The sequence below is a fragment of the Aythya ferina genome (assembly GCF_964211825.1).
Source record: "Aythya ferina genome assembly, chromosome: 23".
In the NCBI taxonomy this organism is placed as follows: Eukaryota; Metazoa; Chordata; class Aves; order Anseriformes; family Anatidae; genus Aythya; species Aythya ferina.
This window is the reverse complement of record NC_140321.1, coordinates 7,634,861-7,662,583: the sequence shown is the minus strand read 5'-3', so window position 1 is coordinate 7,662,583 and position 27,723 is coordinate 7,634,861. Positions and strand designations below refer to the sequence as shown.

Below are 27,723 nucleotides of genomic sequence, written 5' to 3'. Positions count from 1 at the left end.
ATAGGGCAGGTCAGACACCACAGAGAACATCTTACCGGGCATAGGATTGCAGCAGAACTGGTGGGAGTGGGGTTTAACCCCTTACACTTTAATGGTGTAATTAACATCTGGGGTACATCTGCTCTCCTAAATCCAGCTGTACAAGGGCAAGATGAAGCAGTTACCTTACTGACACATACCTCTAGCAGCTACAGAACCATAATAAAGCACTTATTCAGGACAGGAGTAAAAATAGTTGCTGTGCTTCAGGTTAACTTTGCTGCCATCCTTGATCCCATATAGGCTGTTGCTGTGCCACCACCCTCCATCTCGTTAACCAATGCTGCCTCACTATTTCCTGATAGCTTCCTGCCTGCTGCTATCCATCCCAAATTTTGTCCTCTTAGATTACAGATTTTGGGGGATAGATACTGCTTTCAGTATCTAGGTTTGCATGAGGCGATTGCAGACCACAGTCAGGTTGCCCAGACTCAATGCTGATGATGACAAAAATAACAATCGAAGCTCTTGGTTTTAGCACAGTTATTTGAACTTTAAGAGAGAGAAGAAGCAAACTGGATCCCTCTAAGATGATACTTGTGCTTCTCAAAAGAAGAGATGGATATTAGTAAAACTTTTGCTGGGGAAGGAGGTGTTATGTGGAATTAAGGTTTAGATCAATACCATATGCATTATGTCCACAATACACATTCATTCTTGATTTTGTGATATACTAATGTGTAATTGCCATTAATGTAAATATATTTTTAAAGGTTATTTTCCTGCTCTGCAGGTCAATGGACCTAATGAAGCAGATCTAAGTGGGCTTGAGCTACTTTGATTAGGTGCTTGATTTCCTGTTTACCTCATGGAAGTGGGTTTGGTCCCACACTGCTAATGTTTATAAAGGCTCTGAAGGGTCTCCTCTAAGCACTAGAACTGGTTGAAATCTTCTGAGCAGCTTCAGTGGAGTAGAAAGGTAAGAAGCTCTATATCAGTCTTTTTTCTTTTTCTTTAATTCTTTTTCCTAAGATGAGAGTGAGGAGTGCTTGACAGTGTCAGACAGTATCTATAGCAGAGTAGGAACAAGCTGTACCTTTGGCTGAGTTTTTCCTAAAGTGGTGTACGACTAGCAATTTCCTTGATAGGTTTGGTGGAAAAGAACTGCTGCAGTACACATCACGTTGTAAAGGGAAAGACTGTTATTTCAGAGGAGGATTCAGTACATGGCAAGCCTCAGGCTGGGATCTGCCCCTTTAAACATATCCTACACAGGGAAATGATGAGAAATTGGTTCTTAGCTGCTTTTTGTATCCTTTCAGCTATGAATAAAACAGGGATAACTCTTCTTCCAAAGCAGATAGTATTGCACAGGGGATTTGAAGACCTTCCCCTAGTGAAGATCCCACAGGTAGATACTACTCTTCCTTTTGTGAAGGAGTCAAATTGTAAAATCAAAACAGTGTAATGACAGCTACAGTTAGCAGTAAACGACACACCAGGTGGGACTAACTAAGCTTGATTTGAGTATCATACAGGCAAAGGGGTCTTGTATTAATTCAGGAATGGTTTCTCTACAATCTCCAGAAATGCAGACTGTTTTTCTTTGCTGCTTAGATAAATTCTGCAGAGAATAAGTGCTACCCTTTCTTAAAATTAAGGCTACAGTATATGTCCTCTCCTATTTTCATAAATAATTATCTTAAGCAGAACAATATTCTTGAATGACTTAGCTATTTTCAGATTCACCATCATAACTATAGTAATATATGTAATGAATAGCAAATAAGAGGGAAAACTTCTTATTTAATCATGACACTTTTCTCAACTTTAATTTAAAATACTCCTTGGCTTTTTGTATAATGAAACCTACTTTTCCTATTAATACAGTCTATAACTATTTGCCTCTTACTGCTTTAGCTGTAAATATTTCATGAGTTTTGCCATTGTTCAATATATAACACCTTTGATTTTAAAAGTATTTCTCTCAATTTGATATCTCTGAGATAATGTAACACATCTAGTATTCAGCCTATATCAGGCCAAAACATTTGTAAAAAAAAGTCAGTCTTCCAGAAACAAACAAACAGAAAAGTCTCAGTTATGAACAACATCCAAACTTACAAATTCTTGTTTTCTCCAGAATAATAATTGGGCAGTTGTAAAAATGCAAATTGCTATTTATGAGTAAAGTTTCACTTATGTATGAATGAATTTTTGAAGGATATCTAAGTCCTGATCTAGACTTCTTTACTATATTATGCCTGTTAACAGTAGTTTTCCAGTGCAATGCACATTCCAGAAATATTGATAACAAAGAGTGAGGTGAGAGACAATAAAATACATCCATGAGCCTTGATCAAAACCATTTTTGTACAGAGTTTGCAGAGCTGGAATAGTTACTTGTCCAATTTGTCCTCAAATGTCCAAGGTCTGCTGAGCTGGACTGTGGACATGAGGACTAGGAACAGCTTGAAACTAATAAATCTTGGAATTTGATCCTGTCACTATCCTGAGATATTTTTCATAACAGATATTCACTGACTCTGGCATCAGTCCTGACATAAGGCATTATCCATCCCTACAGAAAGTTTCCCAGGAATTAGATAAGGCTGCTAAATCCTGCAGAACTGCAGTATGGGATAAGCAGGATGCGATGTAACTCCTGTTTGCTCTTGAATTGCCTGATCCAATGTGTGTTCTTGTTCACATACTTAAGACTGAATTGACCCTTAAAGCACAATGAGGTACCCACAGGGTCAGCTTGTAAATGTGGAACAATACAATGTCCTCTCCTCCACGAGTGTGCAAATCACAGACGTTAAAAAACACCACTGTGGTGAAAGAGCATTGTTATTGAAAAAGTAACTTAACTGTGAATAGCAAAGGAGAGCTTTGTAGGTTGGAGAAGGCTGTTCCAAGCACAAGGACAAGGAAAGAAACATGTTTACAAGCACAGGCACATGCCTAACCATTGCCCAGCTCTCTGGGTTCACTGTCATTCACTTATGTATCCCAGGGGCCAGGCATCTGGATTGCCCTCTGCTTCTGAACAGAGAAATCAGCCAAGAAAATGATGTCTTTGAAAGTTCTTTCTCTGCTTTTTGCTTCTTTGAGCTTTGTTTTGATGGAAGAGAACGTCTCAGGGTAAGTGTTTTGGAAAGCCCACAATGTATTTTGAGCCTTTTCCAGCTTCCTACTGGAGGCAAGTAGACTATTTCCCTTGGCATCTTGGTAAATAGTTGAGAACATAAGTCCTGAGGTAGCTCTTGGATAATAGAAAGACAGCAAAGCATACAGAGATGAGCAAATGATAAGAGAGGTCTCAAATTAAAGCCTGTGAGCCAGAGCCAAGAACTCCCAAGTTTTCCCTAAAAACTACATTGCTCCAGGTTGGGAGTAACAAGCTGGAAGTCAACCAGGAAGTGAAGGTTGGCTGGGAAATAGAAACAAAATGTAATTGTCTCCCATGAATAAGGCTAGGGGGCATCTGATATTTCAAAGCTTCTGAAAATGTGGCCAGTTACGTAAAGCAGGTACATAAAGACTTTCCATCTCTTTCTCTGATTCTTCCAACTACTACATGAGAAGATCTAAAAGAAACCCTATTAGAGCAGCAAGAGTTGCTGCAATTCCAGATAATAACACTAAAAAAAGGTCAGCCTTGATATCTTTTGCTAACTTAGCTAGCCACCAAGTACGTCTATGCTGTCAGACCATCACTGGCTTCAAGTTCTGGACCTTGTCTCCTGCTGTCCACCCCTCAGGCTCTTGAGGACACAGGAAGAGATTCCCTCGGCCCTATGTGTGCAGCTCACTAGAGAAGGGAATCTGAGTATACTCAGTGTCTTCTCACTTAGTCAAAGTCTATATCCATCAGGCTATGGCAGAAAAGCTACTCTGACTCCAGACATCAGCAAATATCCCAAGTTCATCTCCTCCTGAGATGTCAAATGTGAGCAGCAAATGTGTTAACAGCCAGAAACATGAATGAGATCGCTAGCTGCTTCTCAGTTAACTCTTCACTTTACAGTGCAGGAACAATCACCTGTACCAAAAAAGAATTAAAAGTGATCACAAAACTTTGCTGACCTTAGGGGATGCATGGGCAATCCCATGCAACCCAAGCAAAACTGCATAGTGCTTGCTCTTTGTCTGAGCAGGACTCACTCTATCTGTACTCTTACTGTAGCATAAGTATAAGGACTCCCAGTGCCAGACCAGTGCAAAAACGCTACTCTGAGGCCACCCTGGCAAGTGATTACAGCCGCACAATGGATAACATGCTGAAGAAGAACTTTGTGGAATGGTTGCTAGCCAGGCGAGAGAAGAAAAGCGAGTAAGTACATAGACTTTCAACGCTCCCGTGATTTGAACTGGCAGCTGTTGTCAGGCAACTGATGGCTACAGAATAACGTAGAGCTGAGGATATTTTCCTTGGACTGCAGCAGTGATTCTCTGGGGACTTTTTTCTTTTTTTCTTAACTCCTTGAAGCGTTTCTTGTCTGTCGGCACACAGAACAACTATCCTTTTCTCTATCCAACATTGCCTTCTTCTCTGCTTGGTAGATGGAGTGGGAAGGAGTTGGGTTTTGTGGAAAAGCAGCATTTCAGCACCCTCTTGTGGCATCTCAGGCTGATGTCTTTCTTCCCATTTTTGCCTTTTCAGCAACGTCATTGAGACATACAAGAGAGAAGCTGAGCCACAAGTATCAGCTGTGAATGGCCAAAGCTTGGACCTGCACAACCATGAAGCCAAAGACTTCTTTGCTTGGCTTCTAAAAAACAAGAAAAATCAGAGGTGAGATTGGCAGAATAGGAAATAAATACAAAGTCTGGTCCCCAAGGGAGGGATGAGGTCCCAAATGTTCAATTTTTGAAGGGATGTTTTAGGGCACAAATTGGTGATAACACTGTCAGCATAGAAAAACAAAAAGACTTTTGTTTCAAAAGGGAATTCCATATTTTGCCATTGTCTCATGAGTGACAAAAATAACCAAGACAAAAAAGCTTCTAAAACTTTACAATTTCTCACAAAACACACACTTCAAAAATATAAAGTGCTTTTTTTGTTTTGTTTTGTTTTTTTCCCCTTTGGAAGTATGAGAACAGCCTCATCAAAACCCAGCACTTTAAAAAAGTCAAAGTGCTGTCTTTTGACAGGGCTGAAGCACATCCATTCCTGCAACATACTAACACTACAGTAATGGAGAAGTTAAATTGAAGTGCTTTGACCTAATAAAACCATTCCATTCTATTCTATTCAAAACCCTATCAAAAGAAAACTTTCCAGTGAAAATTGGGATGAAACTGATACATTCCTGCAAAACGTTTTTGATCAAATCATCCCACAGGGCAAAAATAAACAAAACAGTTCTGCCATTGTATCACTGCTACACACTCTTACTATGAAAAGCATGAGATCTAAATGTGAAATTATGCAGTAGAGACACCCGAGTGACTCAAGGAATTCCCCAGTTTGTTTTCGATCTATGTCACTGGAGACAATTGCAGTTTTATTTGGATGTATCTACACTGGTTACAGGAATGATGGAGATGCAATCTAATTCTTAAAAGGTACCTCTCAGGAAAGTAACTTAGTCCATATGGTGCTCTCTCTTGTTCCAGCTAGTGCCTTCATTTCCCAAGCCATCTGGCTGAGAGTGCCTTCTCTGTGCTGCGCAGCTTTGTGCTGTGTCAGCATATCCACAGCCTGTCAATAGCGTTTCACTGCCCCCCAATCTTACCTCATGTTGCAAATGTTCAAAAAGATTAGACACTTGAGTTCAAACAAAAATCTGTTCTCAAGCACTTTCTATTTTTATTTTTATTTTTAAAAAAAAGCCAACAAATGATGGAAACATTTCCTTTCTTTAACATGAAGGGGATTTTACAAAACCTAACAGGTTGCTGCTGCTTAGTACCAAAACTGTGTCAGGAAGGAAAACAGGCACTTACTGCACATAGCTCACATCCTTCAGGCACAATTCTAGCGTCTCTTGATAAAAGAATGAAACCTCTAACTTACAGGGAGTCATGGGACAGTCACTCAGAACAAGAATCTCAGGGCATTTGTTGTCTTTTACAGCCTTTGAATGAAAACTGCTTTAGAAACAAGGGTGCGGGGGATGACCCAGGCTTGGGGGAAACGAGCACTGTTATGGTTCACAGAGGTGTTAAGGCCAAGCACCCAGAAAATCAGACATTGAGAATTGCTAGTCATACTGAAAATGCAGAACCAAAGAAACAAGGGCTTTGTTGGATCTCGAAAGGTCATTTAGTCTGACCTCTCCTAGAAGACAGGATCAGCTTGCTCTAAACTACTCCTGACAGATATTTTTCTAACCTGTTCTTACATAGGATTGGGGGGGAGGGAAAGAGAGGGGGAATGACACACACTTTTGGTGCTAGAGATTAATCTGCTTGATTAGCCTCATTTAATAATAATATTTAAAAAAAAAAAAAAAAAAAAAGCAGTGTTTCCCCTAATCTCCTTAATTGCAAAAAAAAAAAAAAAAAAACAATATGTAGGGTGAAAAAGTCCTTCTCAGAAACAAAGGCTTCCCTTTGTGAGCTTGGGGCATAGATGCTGCTTCATTCTGCCTTTGTTTTGATGCCTGCTGGGTTTAAGAGAGGATTGGGGGGCGGGGGGTGTTACAGGACTGTTCCTTCTCATCTCCTAAGCCTGACAGACATATTCAGTGCTAGATATCCCAGACTGACCAAGATCAAAGCAGTGTTCTGTAGCAGGATCTCATCATGTCAAAAATAGGTTCTTTTGTTTTTTGTTGTTGTGTTGTTGTTTTGCTATACTTAGGGGAACACCCCCAGCCACCAAGATGTACCTTTATTCACTCTTCTTCACTGGCACTTCTATTTTACAGAACAGAAAAACAGTTACTGAGAGCATAGTGTCCTTTCCTTCAAACTGTCTCTCCTAGTCCATGGCTCTACTGCACTGCCCAGGAGGCAGCAGAGGGACTTCTCTTAAGAAGCAAATGACTAACCTTGTCAAAAATCTAACTGGTGCCTGGAGGAAAAGATGATGAAGAAAATGTCATATGGATTCAGATCTTTTTAGTTAACTAATCCTTGATCTAGGCAGAGATTTGTACGTGGCTGTTTCAGCATATAGAGGGAGGAAAGGCTTCCTTTAAAGATTTTAAAAGTTTTTTATATATACAAATAAATTTAGTTAAGAATTGCACAGTACTGAAAAATAAGAAGAAAATGCATCCTCTTGGCTGTGGAGATAGGAAGTGGTGAACAATGAAGAAAGATGAACTGAGACAAGAGCCTGAGGTTTGAATCATGCTCAACTGAAACCCAGGAAGAGAGAAAGAAATCCTCCTGGCTTTCTTTCTTTGAGTCAGCTCATCCCCCAGTTCCTCCCCGCTGTCACTGCTAATGTTACAGAACAGTCTCATTTCCCAAGAGCAGGGAAAGAAAAAGGGAAAAGTTGGTAGGATTGACAAGGTGGCAAGCAATGCACTAAGTCAAAGGTATTAGAAGACAAGGAAAATAAAATATACCTGTGAACTTGATGCAATGGAGATAAGATTGTTATATACACATTTGGATGGTTTCCTTTCCTCTGTCTTTATGGCATGGCACATTTCTTGCAGTTTTACTTCTCTGGAAGGTTCAGAAGATTTGAAGGATGTTTTGAACCAGGAGTTTCTGACATGGCTAATGTCGATTGACCTCTGCAGACCAACGTGAGTGGTTGTTCTACCTGTTCCTGTTGTTAAAAACATCCCTTCAGATCCCATTCCAGCATTGTATAAAGGTTTTGCCCCAAAGGTCCTTGATGCAGTGCTCATTTTTTGATAGCTGTTGAGTGCTCACATGGTGTAGCTCAGATGAATTTCATTGGAGAGTTAAGAGCTTTGGCCAGAGTTTGGCTCTGCAAGAGGATCTTCAAATCATTGATATGATAAACTGGGGGATGGACAAATTTCAAGTTATGACTGTCTAGAGAAGGCAGGTTAGTAAATTCTTTTCCCTGTTTTTATGAGAAAATTAGATGTTCATCTAACCACTTACAGAAAATACTTTTCTTTTTCTACTCAACATACCTAAGTATGAAAGACATTCAGAAAGAAATACAACAAGAAATTGGGATGCAAAATGTCCAGGGGAAGGTCCTGAGAAGGCTCAAGGAAATTGAGAGCCCATCTTAGGGGCTATAGTAAAATGAAGACTGAGAGAAACAAAGTCACCATCTATTAAAACAAACAGAGAGAACAGCTATTTATGCTAATGGCAAAAGTTAGACAAGAATGAAAAAGGATGAACTGGCCACAGATAGGCTGGAAATAAAAGGCAGCTCTGTGCTACAGCCAGTTCCATGCCCCTTGGTCAGACAACGTGTACTAAGTGGCCAGCAAGCAAGCAAGCCAGAGAAAACAATTAACTCTTGAGCTCATCCTGCAGAGGAGGGGAGAAAATTAAAAAAAAAAAAATGCATTTCTCTCCTCTAACCAGTTGCTGATTTCTCTCAAAAGCTGTAGATACTTGCTGTTAGATAGTTACTAACTTTGAGACGCCTGTCCTGCTATCAAAACGGATTTCCAAGGTATCAGAGGGGGCTGGTGGGTAAAGAAGCCAGTAACTTATGCTTTGTTTCCTGTAGAAACCAAAATAAAATGGATTAAGTGTGGCCCTACAGGGATTTATGCTTTTCTCTCCCGCTTCTGCTTCGTTAGGACCGTGTAACTCCAGGACCCTCACGGAGCTCTCCCTTCACTCTGTCGATGGACTCCCCCCGGAGGAAGCCCCCCGGCGTTCATTCTGCTCTGTGCATATTGTCCGCTTTGCCAATGTGAGAAATAAAGACCTTATCCTGAAGCTGCAATGAGATTTAGTTCAGGCTTCATTTGGGGACGGGCTGTAACACGTTACCAAAGTACTTTTTTTACAAAAGGCGTCGTTCCGAGCAAGGCTCCTCAGGGTCGCCCCGCGCTCTGGGGGTCGCTGAGCTCGGCCCGAGGCTGCTGGAGCCCCGCGCGGGGCGGGCAGCCCCCTCACAGGGGCTCCGCCGTGGGCCCGACCCCGACCCCCCCGGGCTCCTCCCGCAGCGCAGCCCCGGCCCCAGGCGCAGAGGCTCTGCCCCCGCAGCCCCGCCCCCGGCCCGGCCCGGCCCCGCCCGGCCCGGCCCCGCCCCTCTGCGAGGCGGGGCCGCGCAGGTCCCGCCCCCGCCCCGCCCCGCACCGGCGCCGCGCGTCGCGAGGCGATGACGTCGGCAGGCGCGCGGCTGGCGGAGGGGCAGGGATGCACCGGCGGGGCGTGGGCGCGGGCGCCGTCGCCAAGAAGAAGCTGGCGGAGGTGAGGGGGCGGCGGGGCCCGCGGCCGGCTGGGCCGCGCAGCGCAGCGCAGGGAGCCCCCCGGTAGCCCCCCGGTGGCTTCCTCGCTCGCCTGGGGCTGCGAGTCCGTGAGGAGCGGCACCTCCTCCGCTGCGGGGTTTGCCCGCCTGGCGCCCGGCGCCCTCCCCAGCGGCCTCCTCTCTTCCCGCAGGCCAAGTACAAGGAGCGAGGGACGGTCCTGGCCGAAGACCAGCTGGCCCAGGTGGGAGGTCCCCGCCGCGCCGTGCCCCGTGGCGGTGGGTCCGGCCGCCGCCCTCGGCGTCGTTTCGCGTCCCGCTTCGGGTCCCGCCTCCCGGCCGGGCAGGTCCGCGGCCTCCCCGGCCTGCGGGGCGCAGAGAGCCCGGTGCCGTCCTGAGTCCAGCCGCGGGTTCGCAATAGCCTTGTCTTCGCTCTTGTTCGGTATTGGTTTATGTTCGGCGTTAAAGCATGTGCGTGTGAATTGTTATCGAGCGCTTCTTTCTTGCTTCCTGCTTTTTGAGTCCACCGGTGCCATTTGTACAGGGTGAATCTTGACTGCTGCTTTAGGACGACGTCCACTTAGCGCGTTATGGGGGCTGTGATCACCAAAAATGTGTTAAAAAAGCGTTAAGACAGAAATAGTTTTCTGTAATTCTCTTCCAGATGTCTAAGCAGCTGGACATGTTTAAAACCAACTTGGAAGAGTTTGCCAGCAAACACAAGCAAGAGATCCGTAAAAGCCCAGCGTTCCGGGTCCAGTTCCAGGATATGTGCGCAACAATTGGAGTGGATCCTCTGGCATGTGAGGAGCAGGCACCAGGGGTCAACGACTAAAGATTTGCTTTACTGTCCTGTTGTAAACGGTTTTTAGTGGAGCTTTCCTTGAGGAAAGCTAATGGCATTTTGATTCTTGGGGTTTGTGAATTGGTATAATATGCCTGTAGGTCCTATTTACTTAAAAGGGTAGCAAAAGAGGTGGAGATGACCAAATTGGAGACTCTTCACTGAGGCATCTGAGTCCTCACAGTGAGGTTTGTGAGCAGGCTGCTTGGTACCAGTAACTGTCAAGGAAGATGTTTTTGGCAGTGGTCCAATCGCTTTCCCCTTTCTCGCTTCACAGCTGGTAAAGGATTCTGGTCAGAAATGCTGGGAGTTGGAGACTTTTACTATGAATTGGGCGTGCAGATTATTGAAGTTTGCCTGGCTCTGAAACACAGGAATGGAGGTGAGAATCGCTCTGTGTCTGTTTTCTAGGAGAATGGGAGTATACCTTGTCCACGTAAAAACGAGTCTCATCACTCAGCATAGCATTCTTTACTAGATTTCCCAGAATATGGAGCTGACAGTTCTGTCTCCATTGCACCCCCCAAAACGCTTGTTTTGTTTCTACAACATTTTATCACTGTACCACTGGTAATTACCTAGCTTCACTGATTTCTACAGAAATCAACCAACTCTGCCCTTCCTAGATAACAAAACTGTAACTCCTGGTACGGTGGGAAGGGAAACAGTGATAAATGACAGTCTGGAAGTACAAAACCATTAAGCTATTGCTTTGAGACTGGCAGTAAGACTGTCTCTAAAGGATCGCAGCAATATCTAGAAGAGTTAGTGTCGATCTGTGGGAGGGTAGGGAGGCCCTGCAGAGGAACCTGGACAGGATGGGATGAGTTGTAACATGGCTTAGTGCTGGGTCCTGCACTTTGGCCCCAAGAACCCCATGCAGCACTACAGGCCTGGGGCAGAGTGGCTCGAAAGCTGTGCAGAGAAAAAGGACCTGGGGGTGCTGGTTGATGCTTGCCTGAACATGAGCCAGCAGTGTGCCCAGGTGGCCAAGCAGGTCAACAGCATCCTGGCTTCTATCAGGAGTAGTGTAGCCAGCAAGACCAGGGAGGTGATCGGCCCCCTGTACTTGACTCTGATGAGGCTGCACCTGAGTACTGTGTTCAGCTTTGGGCCCCTTGCTACCAGAAGGACATCGAGGCCCTGGAGCATGTCCAGAGAAGTGCTACGAAGCTGGTGAAGGGCCTGGATACAAGTCTTATGAGGAGTGGCTGAGGGAACTGGGATTGCTTAGCCTGCAGAAGAGGAGGCTCAGGGAGACCTCATTGCTCGCTGCAACTGCCTGAAAGGAAGGTGTGGGGAGTTGGAGGTCAGCCTCTTCTCACAGATAACCAGTGATAGGACTAGAGGGAATGGCCTCAAGTTGCATCAGGGGAGGCTGAGGTTGGAAACTCAGAGACATTTCTCCTCTGAAAGAGTGGTCAGGCAGTGGGATGGGTTTTCCAGGGTGGTGGTGGAGTAAGCATCCCTGGGGGGTGTTCAAGGAAAGGTTGGACGTGACACTTAGGGGCATGGTTTAGTGGGTGACATTGGTGGTAGGGGACCAGGTGATCTTGGAGGTCTTTTCCAACCTTAACGATTCATTGATTACTAGTGGTAAGTGCCTAATGAAAATGTACTAGGTGTTCACTCCAAAAGGGCAATCGGAGACCAAGAGTGGGCTACAGCAAAGTCCAGTTGAAACTCTGACAAGTTTGTGGAGGAAGGCAGCACCAGGGTGCTGCAGGTTAACTGTAGGAACAGAAGTGACTAAATGCTTATTTCATACAAGGCTTGAAATGGGGAACAATGAAGAACCCACTTGTGTAATGTAAGGCAGGGGTGATTCAGTGGTAAACACAAAAAGGAGCCTTTACTACTTCTGCTGGAGTAGTTTTCTTTCTGTGCAGTAAGGTTTTCCTGTCCCCTTTTGTTGACTTCTAGGTCTGATAACACTAGAAGAACTTCATCAACAAGTGCTGAAGGGAAGAGGGAAGTTTGCTCAGGAAGTAAGCCAGTGAGTGCCTGGATATTACAGGAGGGTGGAATCGAGTAGCATTTGTGGAAGAAAAGAGGGTGACTGATCTCAACTAGGCTTGAAGTTGCTGCTGTTAATTTGACTCCAAATTCTAGCAATTGAGCCACTTACACATGCTTTGTAGTTAATGACTTAAATATTTCAAAAAGCAGGAGTGAGCACTAAAGCATGAAGAACTGTCCTCTTGAGCTGGAGAAGATGAGTTCCTTGCAAATCCAGCTCTCTTACTGTCACAGTCTGCTGAAACTGTTGTGGTCTGAACTGTAAGGAAGGGACCAATACATGCCCTTACAGAAATCAATGTTAGGACCCAACTCACCATAATTAGTAAGTTGGGCTGAATCTTAAATTTAGCGCTTGCAGCTTAGATGCTACAAATGTCTTTAATGAAACTCTGCACTTCTGTAGAGGGGCAAAGATATAAACACTAAAAGAATTTTTTTGGCTGTTGATTACCTGAAATTGCAGCAAGTAGCCACTTGCTATAGCTTATAGCTTCTTCTCATCTGCAGAATTAAAGAAGCAGTTTGAGAGAGGCTCTCTTGGTGTAAAGCCTTGCATTAACCCTTGCTTTTCAGGGATGATCTCCTTCGTGCAATCAAGAAACTGAAGGTCTTGGGAAATGGCTTTGGGATTATCCCTGTTGGTGGAACATATCTGGTCCAGTCTGTACCAGCTGAACTGAACATGGATCACACAGTCGTCTTGCAGCTGGCAGAGGTACTGATCCAAGCTATTTTAAAGTACGACCACCCTGAAGGAATCTTATTACTTCCATGACAGGGAAAGCATGGTGTAGAAAGCGCAAATTCCAGGACAAATATGAATCTAGAACTTGTGCTATGATTAGATCAGACCTGTGGGCAAAATTGTCCATGTGCAGCTATGGACTTGACTATAAGCACACAGTATTTTTCTCTCTCATTTCAGAAAAAGGGCTATGTAACAGTCAGTGAGATCAGGTCCAGTCTGAAATGGGAGGTGGAACGTGCAAAGCAAATACTGGTACGTATGAAGGTCTCTTGTGCACAGTGGAGTTCAGTGATTGGGGTAGAATGGCTGTTCCTGCAGCACAGCTGCATACACTATGGTGAGGTTGTGTTACCATAGCATGCGCAGGTGATAGACCTGCAGGGTACATACTACTTAAACATAGGTTAAAGACAGTAGAGTCTCAGGAGTTGTAGATATTCCTGTGGCTTCACTAGTCTTGGTTAAAACTTGAATTTTGTTAGCTCAGGTCCTGCATAAACATGCAGGGTAGATCTGACTGGATGTCCAAACTGTATCTTTCCCTGCTCAAGATGAGTAAAAGTACTGAGTTCTACACACTCCATTACCCTACAATAAAAGTGGGATGAGGCCTGTGAATGGCTTCTCAGCCATTTAGTTAAGTTTTACTCACAGTTTCTGCTGTTTCAACAGGAACACTTGCTGAAGGAAGGAATGGCCTGGCTGGATACGCAGGCAGCTGGAGAACCTCAGTACTGGCTGCCTGCACTCTTTACAGAACTGTACTCTCAGGAGATCACTCCAGAGGAAGCTAAGGAGGCAATACCTTGACTTTTAAGTGTTCCATGCATGTATATAATTCTTGTGAGGTTACTTGCATATCACCTAAAACACAGGTACAATGGACTTGAAATAAATTTTTTTAAAAAAGTCTAGATTGAGAAGTTTAATAGGACTAATTCATACTTGCTTACCTTCAGATTTTCTCTTGTGTTGTGAATTGAAATACCACTTACTGTTAAAACACTAATTACCTTGTCACAGCAAGAGAAAAAATATATAAGCTGATATTGCAACTGCAGTCTCAGATGATGTATATGTGACTGTGTAATGAATCTTAGAGCCAGCAGTGACATCTCCAAAGCATCTTAGAAACTGTTCTGTAGTCCTCTGCTCTGTGAATGAGCCTTTGTTTCACTAAGGAGTACCACAGTCTAGATTCTGCCAAAACAAACTTTATTGCACAAAAAAAAAAAAATCTTATGTACAATAGTATATAAACAAGGTATCTTAGAGTGACTCTTGTGCATATATTTCAACTCAATTAGGTCTAAAAATCTGTTGCTAAAACATCTCTGCCTAGAGCAGTCATTTGAGGATTGTCACTTTGAAATGGAAACATTCAGAAATGGCAGGACAGACAACATTAGAGCTATAAAACTAATACTTCTCTTTTACAGCCACATGCTAGTTATGTGAATAGTGTCCACAATAAGGCATTTTCTTGTTTTGTTGTATCAGTGGATGGTAACGCCACATGCATCACAAACAGATTTCAGAACCAGCTCTGCCTTTAGAAGGCAGCAGAGTCACAGCTCTATCCACAATGCTACTGAATGGTGACAAACAACGTGACATTTACAATGGAATTACAGAGGCGGAAGAGTAGCATACAGCTCATGACTTCCCAGGAGATCCTGCTGCCTCCTGAGACCTTATTTCAAGGTGAACACAGCTTTATTTACTCTCACCTGGTGTATGTGTTGAGTGAGTCCTATGTAAGTTTAGCTTTCCCTTGAGGGAAGACAGGGTTTAAGTCAGACTCATACCAATGACAGACCCTGGGGGTGTTGCTTGCTAAAAGGGAAAGGTTCCCAAGTTGTTAAATGGCACACTTACAGTTCAGAAATGTTTCCACCTTTTAGCGTATCAGAGCTGCTTAAGGAGCAGTGTGCTGGCTTCTGACTTCTACACGAGTTGATATAAATCAGAGACTGAAAATAATTAAATAATTCAGTGATATATGGGACATTGCCTTTTTGTACATTGCATGGCAGGGGTTTTCTGACCCTTACTTCTATGGTTGTGTTTTCTTAAAAAACAAAATACAAGGATGACCATTGGACATTCTCCCACCACCACTGGGAGTCTGAAATAGAGCCACACTGGAGGAAGTTGTTTAAGGAGAGGGCCTAGGATAATGTGCAACTTTGTGCTTTCTATCAAAGCTCCTATGAAAAAAAGTAGATTAAGCTATTTATTAATGAAACATTTTACTACTGCAATCAATCATCACCAGGATCTTTTACCTGAAGAAAGTTTGTATTTATTCTCCATCCAACTTGCACTGAATACATCTCTGCTGTAACTGTACTCGCAGCTAGCAGATACTTCTCTGACACACTTGCCCCTGGCAGTAAAAAGCTGCTGTCTAAAACATTCAAAGCACCGAAGTGTTAACTTTACAACACTTGTCTAGCTTGTACTCAGCCAAGTTTGGCAAAGGAATTTCAGTCAGTAACTAGGTGTACACCTCTGAAAAGCTCCACCCAGAAACAGTGGCTTCCTTAGCTAGATTTTGCCCCTTATTCTAGCATTTCAATCTGATGGATCAAGGTACCAGTGGGGAATGAGGTGGTAGTAAAGAAAGGGGGAGGAAAATAAAATATTACATTGACTAGAGAGGTGGAAAGTGAGAATTACTTCAGTTAAGGAACAGCTCCAAACAGAGCAGCCAGAATAAAATATTTCTAGAATACTAAATTCAAATCAAAACCTTAAAGATTTAGACAAAGTAGATTTATTTTTAGTGCCCCCCCCATCTCTGAACCAATGTTTTTCTCACTCTCCCTTTCCCAAAACACCAGGATGAACACATCTGCATTCAATTAATGGATTCTTGCAGTTTCCACTTTTCATCCTACCCTTTGTGCCTGAAGTCTCAGTGGACAAAGTCACCCAGGGCTTGTGTAAAGCCTTCAGAAAGGAGCCCAGATTCCACCACTGCTCTTTATCTTTGGTCTGTCTAGAACAGCATCTAGAAGAAAGACATCAGGTAGATGGGCTCAACAGAGCAGAGGCTCCATCTCTCCCAACCTGCGGAAAAAGGTTTCATCCAGGCACATAGTGCCTGGGCCCTGTCACACCCCAGACTCATCAGAGCGCTCCCACCGCTACAGCTCTGTATTCAGCATGGCCCCAGGGAAGGGCTCACTGTCTAGGAACAGAAAAGCTGTAAAGAGGAGTCGCAGTCTAGATCTCATTCTTTAATCAAATGGAGACAAAAAAATAACCAGTGTAGATATTTTCAAAAAATAACCTGATGCCACATGCTCTGGCTTTCTATCAGAGTAAGTACCTTTTAAGAGTAGCCTGTCACAAGCTTGGCTTTGTCTAGCATGAAGTCTTCTCATTCAGCGTTATCCACCAGAGCAGTAAAAGGAGACAGAAGAAGACATCCTGTAGTTCTCTCCACTCTGGCATTGGTTTGGTTGTTGAGTCTGTCAGGGGTACTCTAGCATGAAGACAACATTCCCACAGCTTGGCCTCTCCACTGGTAACGCAGCTCTAGGCTTTGGAGCAACTTTGAGCGTCTGTCTCTGTCTCAGAGGAGCTGCTCTCAGAGTCTATTTCTGTATTTGCCTGCTGATGTTTCTCTTGCACCTTCTGCCGAATTCCTTGCAAACGGACTAATAGGGATTGATAGTCAAAGTGGCCTCGTTTTTCACCAAAAGGATCCTGGAAGGAAGCCATAGATAAATATATTAATATAGACCTTTATCATTCTGGCAAGAAGTAAAAATAAGAAAGCTGTACAGTAACTGGGCAACAAACAAATAGTTAAAGGTTAAATCCTGTCATGTGACCAAGAGGCCTCTAAACAGTGTCATGGTAGAGGTCGAGGACTGCAGGTATTTTCTGTTTGGAGTCTTTTGGGAAACCTTACACACCCAAGCAAACTTCAAAGGCAGCTAAAAGGCCAAGCAGATATGAAGTGGATTTCTCCTAGCAGGCTTGAAGAAGCAAACTATTTAATAGAATCATAAAATGGTTTGTATGGGAAGTAACTTTTAAAGATCACCTAGTTCCAACCCCCCTGCCATGGGCAGCAACATCTTTCATTAGACCATCCAACCTGGCCTTGAACACTTCCAAGGATGGAGCACCCACAAGTGCTCCGGACAATGCGTTCCAGTGCCTCACCACCCTCATCGCAAAGAATTTCTTCCTTATGCCTGATTTAAATCTACCCTCTTTTATTTTAAAACCATTACCCCTTGTCCTACCACTACAAGCCCTGGTAAAAAGTCTCTCTACATCTTTCTTATAACCCCTCAAGTATTAAAAGGTCACAATGTGGTCTCCCCCCTGAGACTTTTCAAGGCTAAACAACCCCAACTCAGCCTTTCTTTATGGGAGAAGTGTTCCAGCCCTCTGATCATTTTTGTGGCTCTCCTCTGGATCTGCTCTAACAAGTCTACATTTTTCTTCTGCTGGGGGCCCCAGAGCTGAATGTAGTACTCCAGGTGGGGTCTCATGGGAGCAGAGTAGAGGACAAGAATCACTTCCCTTAACTTGTTGGCCACACTTCTTTTTATGTAGCTCAGGATACAATTGGCATTCTGGCCTGCAAGCACACATTGCCAGCTCACGTACAATTTTTCATCCACCAATATCCCCAAGTCCTTCTCCACTGGGCTGCTCAACCCATTTATCATCACCCAGTCTGTACTGATACTAGTGATTGCCTCAACCCTTGCACATGGCCTTGAACTTATGAGATTCACATGGGTCCACCTCTCAAGCCTGTCAAAGTCCCTCTAGATGGTATCCCTCTCCTCTAGCATATGAACCGCACCACTCAGCCTCCCTTATGTTACCTGCAAACTCGCTGAGGGTGCACTCAGTCACATTGCCATTGATAAAGATATTTAACAGTACCAGTACCAATATGGAGCCCTGAGAGCCACCACGTACCACTGGTCTCCATCCGGACATTGAGCCGCTGACTGTAACTCTTTGTATGCAGCCATCCAGCCAACTCCTTATCCAGTGAATAGACCATCCACCAAATCCATCTCTCCAACTGAGAGACAAGGATGTGTGGGACCATGTCAAAGGCCTTACAGAAGTCACAGTACATTACCTCATTAACTCTTCCTTACCCACCAATGCAGTGATTTCACTGTAGGACATCAGATCAGTCAGGCAAAATTCACCCTTTCTGAAACCATACCTACTTCAAAGATCGGGTCTCATGCTCACTTCCAAGAGACAGGAAAATATTACAAATGAAAGCCTCTAAAATCCAGAGGCCAAAGACTTGACCACACTTTATATTAGTGCTACAGACCCTTTCCAAATTAAAGCCTTGCTATTGTCATTTCATCAAGGCACCCAGCTGCTTTAATACTTTTTGCTTTTAACCCTACTCCTGGTTAAAGACACGTTGCCAGAGCTATACAAGGTGGTGGTGGAATTTACCCTGTCCCATCAGATGCAGTTCTTTGGTGCAAGCCAACACGCAGCCCCAGAGTTAACCAGGCAGCACATTTGGCAAGCACTAAACTGATACTGAACATGGAGTGACTTCATTTTAAATATTGGGTAACAAAGACAACAATGGCATCTCTCCAGCATGTTGTGTTCATACTTCCTGTACTACTATTTACAAGCAAGCAGAAAACAGACCGAGGCAGTCACTATCTCTGGGAACTGAGCACAACACAGTACCAGGTCAATGTTCTTCATAAACCCATGGAGAAAGCAACTGAGCCCTGTATCCTTGAAGAATAAAGAAGAGTTGGCCACACCTTACAATCCTCTACCCTCAACAAACTGCAGCCTCTCTGTTCAGCACTCTGTAGGTATGTCTGTCGCAGATCATGATTATGCGAATTTCTCACTTCAAACATGAACTCTCCTGTTTTAGGAGTGCTTTCATTTTATGAATTAAACAGTCAATGATGGTACACAGGAAAGAAGGATCTTTAGAGACACTAGATCGTTAAACCAATCGCCTCCATCTTTTCTTAACAGTGTAATTTCTCAATGAGTCAAACAAGAGGTGCCTGATGAGGGAGGAAGACATGTGCATATGCAAATGGCTTGGCAACCTATTCTTTAAACTGTACTTCCCTGCAGAAATAAGCTCCTTTGTTCAACCTGTCTATATGTGTCTGCCATATTGTCACTGTTCCCCCCACTCCTTCCTCCTCCAGGAACTTTTAGTCTCAGCCAGCCAGCCACTTTCAACCTCATCTGAGAGAACAAGGAGTTCCAGAGAAAAGTTCCTCTCTACTGTATGAGCAATGACACCTCAGAAAAAGAAATCCCACTGGTGTCTCAACAGGAAAACGCTGCAATAGAGTTCAGTTGTCACCGGGACTGGATAACCTACATGTGCCTCCCCTGCTTAACCCCAAATCCACATGAAAACAAACTGTACTGATTCCACTGCCCAAAGCACCACCTGCTTGCCTTGAGAGTGACCCAGGTTCAGCACTGAAAGAACTCTAACAGCCTTGAAAACACCATGTGCCTATGCTGGACTTGGGAGAGGTAGCTTTTTATTCACAGGAATGTCTCAGGTCTCAAGTTCCATAGTTAATCCAAAGTTGAAATGTACAGTTGATAGAAAAAGGTCCAAATCCACCCCACATACATTTAGTTGTTGCACATCACCCATTGCAATTGTCTATCACTAACTACAAGTGACTTCAGGTATTTTGAATCAAAATTCTGAATCAACAAGAAAGTTGTCTGCCACCCACCTGCATTGTCTGACCTTGGAGATAAAGTCTCTCTTTGCACACCCCTTCATAGAAGTCGTAGTATTCCATGAAGGATTTCTCCATTACACCCCTGAACACAATCAGAGCAAACAGTCAGAGAATGACAGTGTTACAATGGTCACATCATTCAGGGCTGCACCACCCCACTGAGCAGCAGTCCATGTAATCAGCACAGCTCAACCCACACAGGGCATCCCAGACAACTGGCTGGATACAGCGAGGCAAGACACAGATCAAAACAAAATACAGCACTGCTACTGTAGCCGAACAGATTCTGCATGTGGTTTCACAACAGCTTTGCTTTTCTCTCCCTCAGATTTTTATTTTTTTTCTCTAAGAGAAGGCACATTTATCCTCAAAAAAGTCAGAGGATGCAGGCAGTGTGCACAGTATCACAGCCTTTGTCAATGTACAGCTCCTGGGCACCGCACAGATGCAGCCACCCATTTCAAAAGAAACAAAACCACTCTTCACTGCACCAGGATGAGTTAAAGACTTGCTCTTTCCTGTAGCAGTTCTCAGGAAGGGCAACCAGAGAACTTTAACCTGCTTCCCCACACCCACTTTCTTATGTTCCCTCCCTGCCTCCTTTCCATACCGTAGTGGCTCAGGACAGGGACACTTTCCTTCCAGCATGTCACACACTGCTACTCGGATGGTCTCATGCCGAATACACTCATTATAGTTCTTGCTGTCCCCGGGGTGCCTCTCCTGGAAACAGAATTTGGGCCAGTAAGTCCATGTGACTGGAATCATTCTTTGTCTCTCTCTCATGGGCCCGATGAATTTCTCTAATGCAAGAACCCACTATAGCATTGTCTGTTTTGTGTACACTGAACTAACTTACACTGCAAATGAAAAGCTGGCAAGATTTCCCAAGTCTAAAGAGCCTTGGATTCACACAGCTGTGGAGACAGACAGCTGATAAAGTCAGCACAGCAACCTGCCTCTCGTGGATGCTGGAGACACAAAAACCTGAGCAGTTTGTTTCCCGCATGATGTTATATCTCAAGAAAGCCATATTAGGAGCCACATAGCAGAGAAATGAAAAGCCATCCCATCTCCTCAGCAACTTCATGAATGCCTCTTGTTCTTCTGTTACTTAACACATACAAGAGCTAAGCAGCCTCCAGTACAGAGCTGGGTTGCAACTCCTCCTCAAGATCTGACTAGAGGCAAAGCAAGCTGTAAAGGAGCCACGTGACATAGCCCGGTTTTCTCCCCCATTTCCAGAGCAGAATTTGCCATTAGGAGCAAGGTTTAGAGTGAACACACGAATAGCTGCAGAACCAGAGATGATCCACCTTCAGGTCTCACCTGCTCAAAGCCGGGTTCATTGTGATAGGGGTTCTCAGTCATCAGAGATTGGATGGAGATGAGGACCGAAGAGATACTCTGTGCTGGGCTCCATGCGGGCCCGGTCCAAGTGCTGAGGCATCAAAACAGAAGAGCATCAATTAACAACACAGGACCAGCCAAGTGACCACCATCCCTCCAACTACCAAAGATCAAAAAGCTTGTGAAACTACCTCTATAGCTTACAGAAATATGACAGAAAAAGCAACAGCTGCTACAGATATACAAAGCACTGGACACTAAGAAAGTTTTCAGGTTGAAGGCAGTTTATTCTCTCAGCCAGATGAGTATGCTAGCTTCAGCCATGCAGCAGGCTGGTGAACTTTGCTGCCAACATACACAGGGCACCACACATGAGCTGAGCAAAAGTAACATTTCCAAACACTTTACAGGGCACCTTAAAACTATGGTTATCATCTCACACAGCACCCTGAAGCAACACATCCTACAAGCACTACAATAAATCAAAGCCTGCAACTCTTAAAAACTGAAATCTAACTCTGAAGACTTGAACAAGACCATCACTGTTGCAGTTTGTAATGCAGACATTCAGCACAAAGTCTGCCACCAAAAACACTAATTGATGCTCTGCTGTAAGAACGAGGTATCCGTTTAATACATACAAGGTAGCAAAAAACTCTGAATAGACAAACGTGATCAGGAAAAGCCATTCTGCTGCTTGCCCTTAACATCCTAGTTCCAGATATAGACTTGTCTCCCAGTGAGCTGAACAAGGATGTACTGACCCATATATCCTCTTCCTAAATCCCTTCACTCACAGCTTCCCATTTCTGCCAAGGCTGAGACTCTTTATTCACTCTTCAAGACAGGGCTACACTGCATGAGCAACAATGCAGCTTGCATGGAAGTTGCTGGGCCTTCAGACCCCCAAGGTATGGATGTGCCCAACACACCTTAGTGCTTCACAGGCATTGGCATCCAGCTTACTGGATCACAAACCTCACAGAGCGAGATGTTTCCCAGTACACTGTCTCTCTCACCCAGCCATGGACCATTAACTATCAGCTGACAAGTAGCAACTACTTGGACCAGCTGTCGTTTAAGGGGCTCATGCAGAGAACTCCAGAAATGATCCTAGCAAAGACAACGTTATAAACTGCATCAACGCTCAGATTTTGTTTGATAAAATTCCTACAGCAATTCAAGCTACCTTCGCCACCTGGCTGCCTGTATCTGTCTGCAGCCAAGGGAAAGTGACACTGACACCCCAGCTGCACCAGTCTAGAGTCTCAGCAAAAATCTTTCTTTATTGGCAGATTAAACTGTCACAGCTGGCATTAGGAATATCACACTATGGCCACAGTTCCTCTGGTGGAACCCTAAGAGCCACCGGATCAAACAGAACTTTCACGTGTTTAAAAATCAAGTACGTGAGTAACAAGCATCTGCAGCAGTGGAGCCTGCTTGAACAGGCAGCATGGGAGCAGTGCTTGCAAGTCATTACACCCACCGCTCAGCCCCACGTACATGTAGGTGGAAGCCCAGAGCAGTCAAATGGCTCTCAAGGAAGTTCTTAGTGGCTTTTAATCTTATTTATTTATTTTTACAGCCACATGGAGAAAGGAAATTAAAACCGCAAAAACCTACATACAGACAGCATTAAGGATCGGGTTGCAAAGTGCAAGAGCAGAAGAAACACAGTGCTCAGGCCAAGACTTTGCAAGGGGAAGAAGAAAAATAGCAGTGTCCACTGAGCTCCGTGCTTCCCTTGCTCCATTCTCAGGCTCTTTTAAAGACAAATTAGATTCTTATTTCAAAGGAACTTGTGCTGCTTTATGACTCTGATCTAGCACATGATTTTACAGAAGCATAAATGTGCATCGAACATGTCTGGGGCAAGATCAGGGCACTGTGCATTGAGAAAGATGCATGAGGCAGAACACTACCTGCAGCTACCTCCTGGTTTCCCACCAAAATAGCCAAAGTCTCTTCTTACCCTAGAATACTCAGGCAGACTTTCCCATTGCGGTAGAAGTTGGGGTTAAACCTCACTGTGTTATTTCCTGTTGTCATCAGTTTGACCCTTGGTGGGTGGATAGGATAATCTGGAGGACAGCGAAACAGGAACAAGAAGAAACCCCCTTCATAAGGCGTGTCAAATGGGCCTGTGATCAATGCATGAATCTGGAAAACAAAAGCCCATCTTGCGCACCACTTCAAAACTGTGCAGCACCCTCAAATCCTCAACAAAGCCCACGGAAGGCAAGAAACCTCCACCCAGGCAGCAGTATGGATGCAGCATCTTTCACGAGCACACACCTTACACGGGCCATACTTAACCCTCCCTCCTTCCCTCATCAGAGGGAGCCACTGCTGTGCACTTCTCTCCCCTCTGCCGCACTCAATGTGCTTCCAACGTGAAGTTTGGCCAGAGTCCACAACAGCTGCCTCCCCTCCCATATATCTCTATACAGCCCAAATGGAGCAGATCACAGTTCAGCTGGTAAGCTCTGCTTTAAAAAAAAAAAGATTTCACATATGAAAAAAAACATATAGCTAGTTTTAGAAAGAAGATGTCAGAATTTCTGCCAATACTGGAACAATCCTCAATTTCTCAATTTTACGGTCTTGTGCTGATTTGGTCGTATTGTAACCAGTCAAATTCTTTGCCAGGATCTGAAGTTAAGACCCTATCCTCCCCATGCTAATTACCCTCAAAAATCTCAATAGTATACCAGGAAATCTTCTCCCACTGGGCTCTTACGGAAACTTTCTCCTTTTCCATCCTCCCAAAGTGATCCAAGCAATCTTCCTTAAATGATCCTCTTACTTAGCCTAGGATTTTAGTTAAAAGCCCCAAGGCTGGTGTTCTACAAACCTGCATTTCAATTGATGGGCATTTTGGCACCTGCGGCTTCCAAGCCAAGGGAAGCCAGAACTGAGCCAAACGCCCCAGGCAGCAGTTGTCTGTGCAAAGCCCCTTCCTCTGTGCTAGCTCCAACAGGCCAAGAGCCCTGAGCCTGGAGGTGCTTCTACTGGGCGTGCCAAGTTTGTCAGGGGGGTGGGAGAAGTGCACAACAGAGAAACCAAAAGCAACCCCACACACACGCACACACAACTTTCTCAGAAACCAGCACAGCCAGATGAGGTGACACTGGCTGGAAAAAGGGCAGCACCAGACAAGGAATGCACTGGATCACAAACACTGAGCATCCTCACCCTCCCAGATCACTGCACTCCCTCAGACGTAATTGGAAATTCCCAGTTTTGGAAACTCCCTACAGCCAGGAAGCCAGGAGGGGAAGAACTGGGGCAGGAGAGGCCATAGACATGCCGGCCCCTAGGGACAGGTGCACTAGAGACACCGTGGTGGAAGTGGCTGTGCAGGTCGGACTTGCACGAGATCCTGGTACCGGTGAGAACCAGGCAGGCAGCTCCACAGCAGGACGGGATCTGGGCCCAGAGACAAATCCCACTACCAGTTCACAACAGTTAAACACCTCCACCTTGCACAGGTGGGTTACAGATACTCCAGCACTGTCTGCAACTGGTAGGTGCTTCTCATTTCCAACTCCTCGAGAAATTCCCCATGGCTGACAGCTTTCCACAGAGCAAGTCTCTTCTTTGAGCTGCTCTATTGACTGTTTTCAAACATCAGTAGAATAAAACAGTCTGGGACAGCACTCCACTAGAGTTCATACGGCCACAAAACAGTGCTGGCTTTATCTGTGGAAACTCCTCAGATTGCTGTGATGTTCTCTCTCCACAAAGCTAGTTTCCTTGATAGCATCCTCCCATTTAAAATGCAGCCCATCTCAGTATCACCAAGAAAACCAGAGGTGCATTGTGCTCTTACAAGATTCCCCCTGACTTCTCTCAAAATGTTACGGAAATACTCAGGAGAATCTTCAGAGCAGCTGTCAACAGCAACACGCAGAAGAGCATGAAGCTGAAGCAGTTCCCAATCTTCTCTTACCTTGGTCATGTCATGGGGATCAGGCACAACAAACATTCCTGGGGGTGGTTCCTTGTAAATGGACATGATATCCCTGAACAAAGGAAACAGAAATTAGTCAGGATCTCCCTTGACGTTCATCAGCCCTTGATGCATGGAATGTTCTAGATGACAAATCTGTGTACAGATGCAAAGGCACAGATTTTAAAGATGGAAACCTGTAACTCAGAGTAAAAGATGTTCTTTTTCTTTAGTCTGACTGTTTTCTGGCTGAGCTCTCTTAACTTGTCCTAAACAATAGTTGAGGCTGTTCAAGAGTACACGGAGCATTCACTTGGTCGATAAGCAAGACATCAGCCCGAGCGCACCCTGACTACCTGCTGCCTCGTGTTTTACCACAGATCAACTCCAGCATATAAAACTCCAACCATAAACTTCTCCTAAGGTAAGCACGTAAAACTTCTCTCAGGTGAATTTTGTTGCTTAACAGTCAACTTTCCCCCCCCATGTTTTCTCTCTCCCCACTCAGACTATCTACAGGATCCCTTTTGTATACCCAGTCACTTGTTTTCCCCAAACATACAGTGACTCAACTGTCTTTGAGAATATAACTGCTCTGTCAGATTTGGTTTTAATCGAACAGTAGGTTCAAGCATTATGAGGATGTATATACATGCAACTTCATCACAATGCCCTTGTTTCCTGGACTAACTAAACTGAAAAATAACAAATCCCATACAGGTCTGTGTAGTTCACAGATAGACTGATTGATACCCACCACCTTTTACTGCCAAAAGGTTCCCCCCATAATCAGGGCTGCACCGAGCTCCAGGACAAGCTATCACTAGACCTTCCCATTCAGGAAGCAACCACAGCTCAGCATTTGGATCGGAAACTGACAAAACACCTAGTGCCATCTTTGGAAGACATTATACAAGCTCTAGAACAGGCAACAGGACAAGGATGGGCAAGAGCCCAGCAGGCAGCAATACTTGCTCTGAAGGAAGAGGAAGAGCTTGTTGAAACGTTGCCAGTATTTCTAACAATAAAAGACCACGTTGCTCATAACATCAAAGGCTATCAACACACCAGATTTAACTAGATGGTTATTTACAGAGTGGGAGCAGACAACTAGGTGGGCACCACCAGGAAAGAGGCTCACTACTGGAAGTTTAGGATAAATGCCTTGCAAACCTCCACCAGGCTGCTGGTGGGGGCCGGGCAAGAAGCCCGCTCCCCTCCCCGTTTAACAGCGTCTGGAAGCAGCAGGCGGCGAGCCCGGGGGCAGGATCTGGGCAGCGCTCAGCGGCCACGGGCACCGGCAAGAGCAGCCCAAGGAAGCTGCCCGGGGTGGCGGCGCGCAGCTCTGCGGCTCCGGGGCGGCTGCGGTACGGGAGCCGCCCTCGCCCGAGCGCCTGGGCGAGACCAGGCCCGGGGCCCGCGCTCAGGAAAGCCCCGGGGCGCGGCGGTGCCCAGGGGCCGCCCCGGGCTTCGTCCCCGGGCCCAGCGGGGAGGGGGCGGCGAGGCCCGGGGCACGGTGACCGGCGCCCCGGGAGCAGCGGCCGCGAGCCCGACGGTTCCGCCGCGTTCCGGGGCTCGGCCCCCAGGCGGCGGGGGCGGCTCTCACCGTTTGATCCGCAGGAGGCAGGCCGGGCTGGGCCGCTCGCTGTCCCAGTCGCCGCTGACCGTGGGGTCCCAGAAGGCGGAGTGCGTGAGGAGCGCGGCGCCCGCGGCTGCGGCCGCGGCGGCGATGGGGGCTCCGCCGCTCCCCGGGGCGACGCCGGCGCTGGCCGGAGCGGCGCCGAAGCCCGCGGCCGCCCACAGCTCGGCGGGGATGAAGACACCGGGGCTCCCCGCGCCGCCGCCGGGGCCGGCCGAGGCGCCGCCGCCGCCGCCCGCCGCCAGCACCGCGGCCGGGGCCGGGGCCGCCTCCTCGGCGGCCGGACTCTCCGCCATTCCGCGCCCGGCCTCGGGGAACGCCGCTTCCGGGCCTCGGCACCACCGAGTCGTCCGGCCAGAGGGGCCGCCCCCTCGCGCCTCCGCCGCTCGCCGGCCAGAGCGCCGCCTCCCCCGGGCCCCCTCCCGCTACCGGCGCGAGCTCCCCCGAGCGACCGCGGAGCCTCCCCCCGGCGCCAGAGCCGCCCTTCCGCGGAGACGCCTCCTCCCCCCCTCCCCCTCGCAGGGCACAGCGCCCCCTAGCGGGCGGCGGTGGCCTCCCCGCACCGCCCCCGGAGGCCGCGAGCTCCCAACCGCGGCGGCGCGGGAGGGGCCGCAGAGAAGCGGCTCCCGCGGCGGCCTCGCGTCCCCCCCGCCTCGGCCCGCGGGGCCAGGCCGAGCCCCCGGCAGGGCGGACGCCCGGCACGGCCCCGGGCCGCTCCCGCACCCCCCCGGGACGGGGCCGCCCTGCTCGTGGATCACCCCCTGTGCCAGGAGGGGTTTCTGCTGCTGCAGCCCGGGATGCTGCTTGGCAGCGTTAAGACAAAAGCTGAGCCTCAGAGTAGACAAAAGGGCAGAGAGGACAGACTGCTCCTCTGCACAATTACGCGTTTGTCCCTAGCAGCCAGACCATCTGACTGCAAAGAATCTTTCCCCTTCTTCAGCCAGTGAGTCTCCTCTGGGCTCTTTTTGGTTTCAGAGCCACTCTTCTCCAAATAGTCTCAAGGACGGTTTTTGTCTGTTTGTTCTTAAGCACAAGTCAAAATCCTTGTCTCACCCCCTTACCCTCACAGGGCACAAGCAGCTCTTGCAAAGGAGGACAGTTAC

General features: G+C 46.2%; 3 protein-coding genes across 7 annotated transcripts; 2 read left to right on the top strand and 1 right to left on the bottom strand.

Moving 5' to 3' along the window:
* The first annotated feature begins 847 nt into the window (after nt 1–847).
* GIP (gastric inhibitory polypeptide) lies at nt 848–8,836 on the top strand. The gene is made up of 6 exons (XM_084496706.1): nt 848–958; nt 2,999–3,126; nt 4,172–4,318; nt 4,649–4,780; nt 7,605–7,697; nt 8,688–8,836. Exons 2-6 carry the CDS (start codon nt 3,053–3,055, stop codon nt 8,695–8,697), a joined length of 456 nt encoding a protein of 151 aa, XP_084352832.1. The 5' UTR covers nt 848–958; nt 2,999–3,052; the 3' UTR covers nt 8,698–8,836.
* Nucleotides 8,837–9,206: 370 nt separating this feature from the next.
* Nucleotides 9,207–13,827, top strand: SNF8 (SNF8 subunit of ESCRT-II). 5 transcript variants are annotated; one of them, XM_084496768.1, is made up of 8 exons: nt 9,207–9,306; nt 9,496–9,546; nt 9,966–10,104; nt 10,423–10,527; nt 12,069–12,141; nt 12,741–12,882; nt 13,093–13,167; nt 13,588–13,827. In XM_084496768.1, exons 1-8 carry the CDS (start codon nt 9,253–9,255, stop codon nt 13,723–13,725), a joined length of 777 nt encoding a protein of 258 aa, XP_084352894.1. In that variant the 5' UTR covers nt 9,207–9,252; the 3' UTR covers nt 13,726–13,827. The 5 variants fall into 5 exon arrangements, with proteins under 5 accessions (XP_084352894.1, XP_084352895.1, XP_084352896.1 ...); XM_084496769.1 differs by lacking the exon at nt 9,496–9,546 and having other exon boundaries at nt 9,219–9,306; XM_084496770.1 differs by lacking the exons at nt 9,207–9,306; nt 9,496–9,546 and adding an exon at nt 9,553–9,772.
* A 2,312-nt stretch (nt 13,828–16,139) lies between these two features.
* UBE2Z (ubiquitin conjugating enzyme E2 Z) lies at nt 16,140–26,931 on the bottom strand. Its single transcript, XM_084496773.1, has 7 exons — nt 26,588–26,931; nt 24,982–25,054; nt 23,002–23,189; nt 21,006–21,117; nt 20,287–20,399; nt 19,668–19,758; nt 16,140–16,632 (listed from the first exon to the last, which is right to left on the bottom strand). The coding sequence occupies exons 1-7, from the start codon at nt 26,914–26,916 to the stop codon at nt 16,462–16,464; spliced, it is 1,077 nt and encodes a 358-aa protein (XP_084352899.1). The 5' UTR covers nt 26,917–26,931; the 3' UTR covers nt 16,140–16,461.
* Nucleotides 26,932–27,723: the final 792 nt, after the last annotated feature.

What these genes read in the sequence shown, in the direction of transcription:
- SNF8 (XM_084496768.1), top strand. Translation starts at nt 9,253, where the DNA reads ATGCACCGGCGGGGCGTGGGCGCGGGCGCCGTCGCCAAGAAGAAGCTG. An exon ending in TCGTCTTGCAGCTGGCAGAG is followed by an intron (nt 12,883 to 13,092) that starts GTACTGATCCAA and finishes CTCTCATTTCAG; the next exon opens with AAAAAGGGCTATGTAACAGT. An exon ending in AACGTGCAAAGCAAATACTG is followed by an intron (nt 13,168 to 13,587) that starts GTACGTATGAAG and finishes CTGTTTCAACAG; the next exon opens with GAACACTTGCTGAAGGAAGG.
- UBE2Z (XM_084496773.1), bottom strand. Translation starts at nt 26,916, where the DNA reads ATGGCGGAGAGTCCGGCCGCCGAGGAGGCGGCCCCGGCCCCGGCCGCG. An exon ending in TGCCTCCTGCGGATCAAACG is followed by an intron (nt 25,055 to 26,587) that starts GTGAGAGCCGCC and finishes TCCTTTGTTCAG; the next exon opens with GGATATCATGTCCATTTACA. An exon ending in TCCAAGGTCAGACAATGCAG is followed by an intron (nt 16,633 to 19,667) that starts GTGGGTGGCAGA and finishes GCTTCCTTCCAG; the next exon opens with GATCCTTTTGGTGAAAAACG.
- GIP (XM_084496706.1), top strand. Translation starts at nt 3,053, where the DNA reads ATGATGTCTTTGAAAGTTCTTTCTCTGCTTTTTGCTTCTTTGAGCTTT. An exon ending in ATGGAAGAGAACGTCTCAGG is followed by an intron (nt 3,127 to 4,171) that starts GTAAGTGTTTTG and finishes CTCTTACTGTAG; the next exon opens with CATAAGTATAAGGACTCCCA. An exon ending in AGGCGAGAGAAGAAAAGCGA is followed by an intron (nt 4,319 to 4,648) that starts GTAAGTACATAG and finishes TTGCCTTTTCAG; the next exon opens with CAACGTCATTGAGACATACA.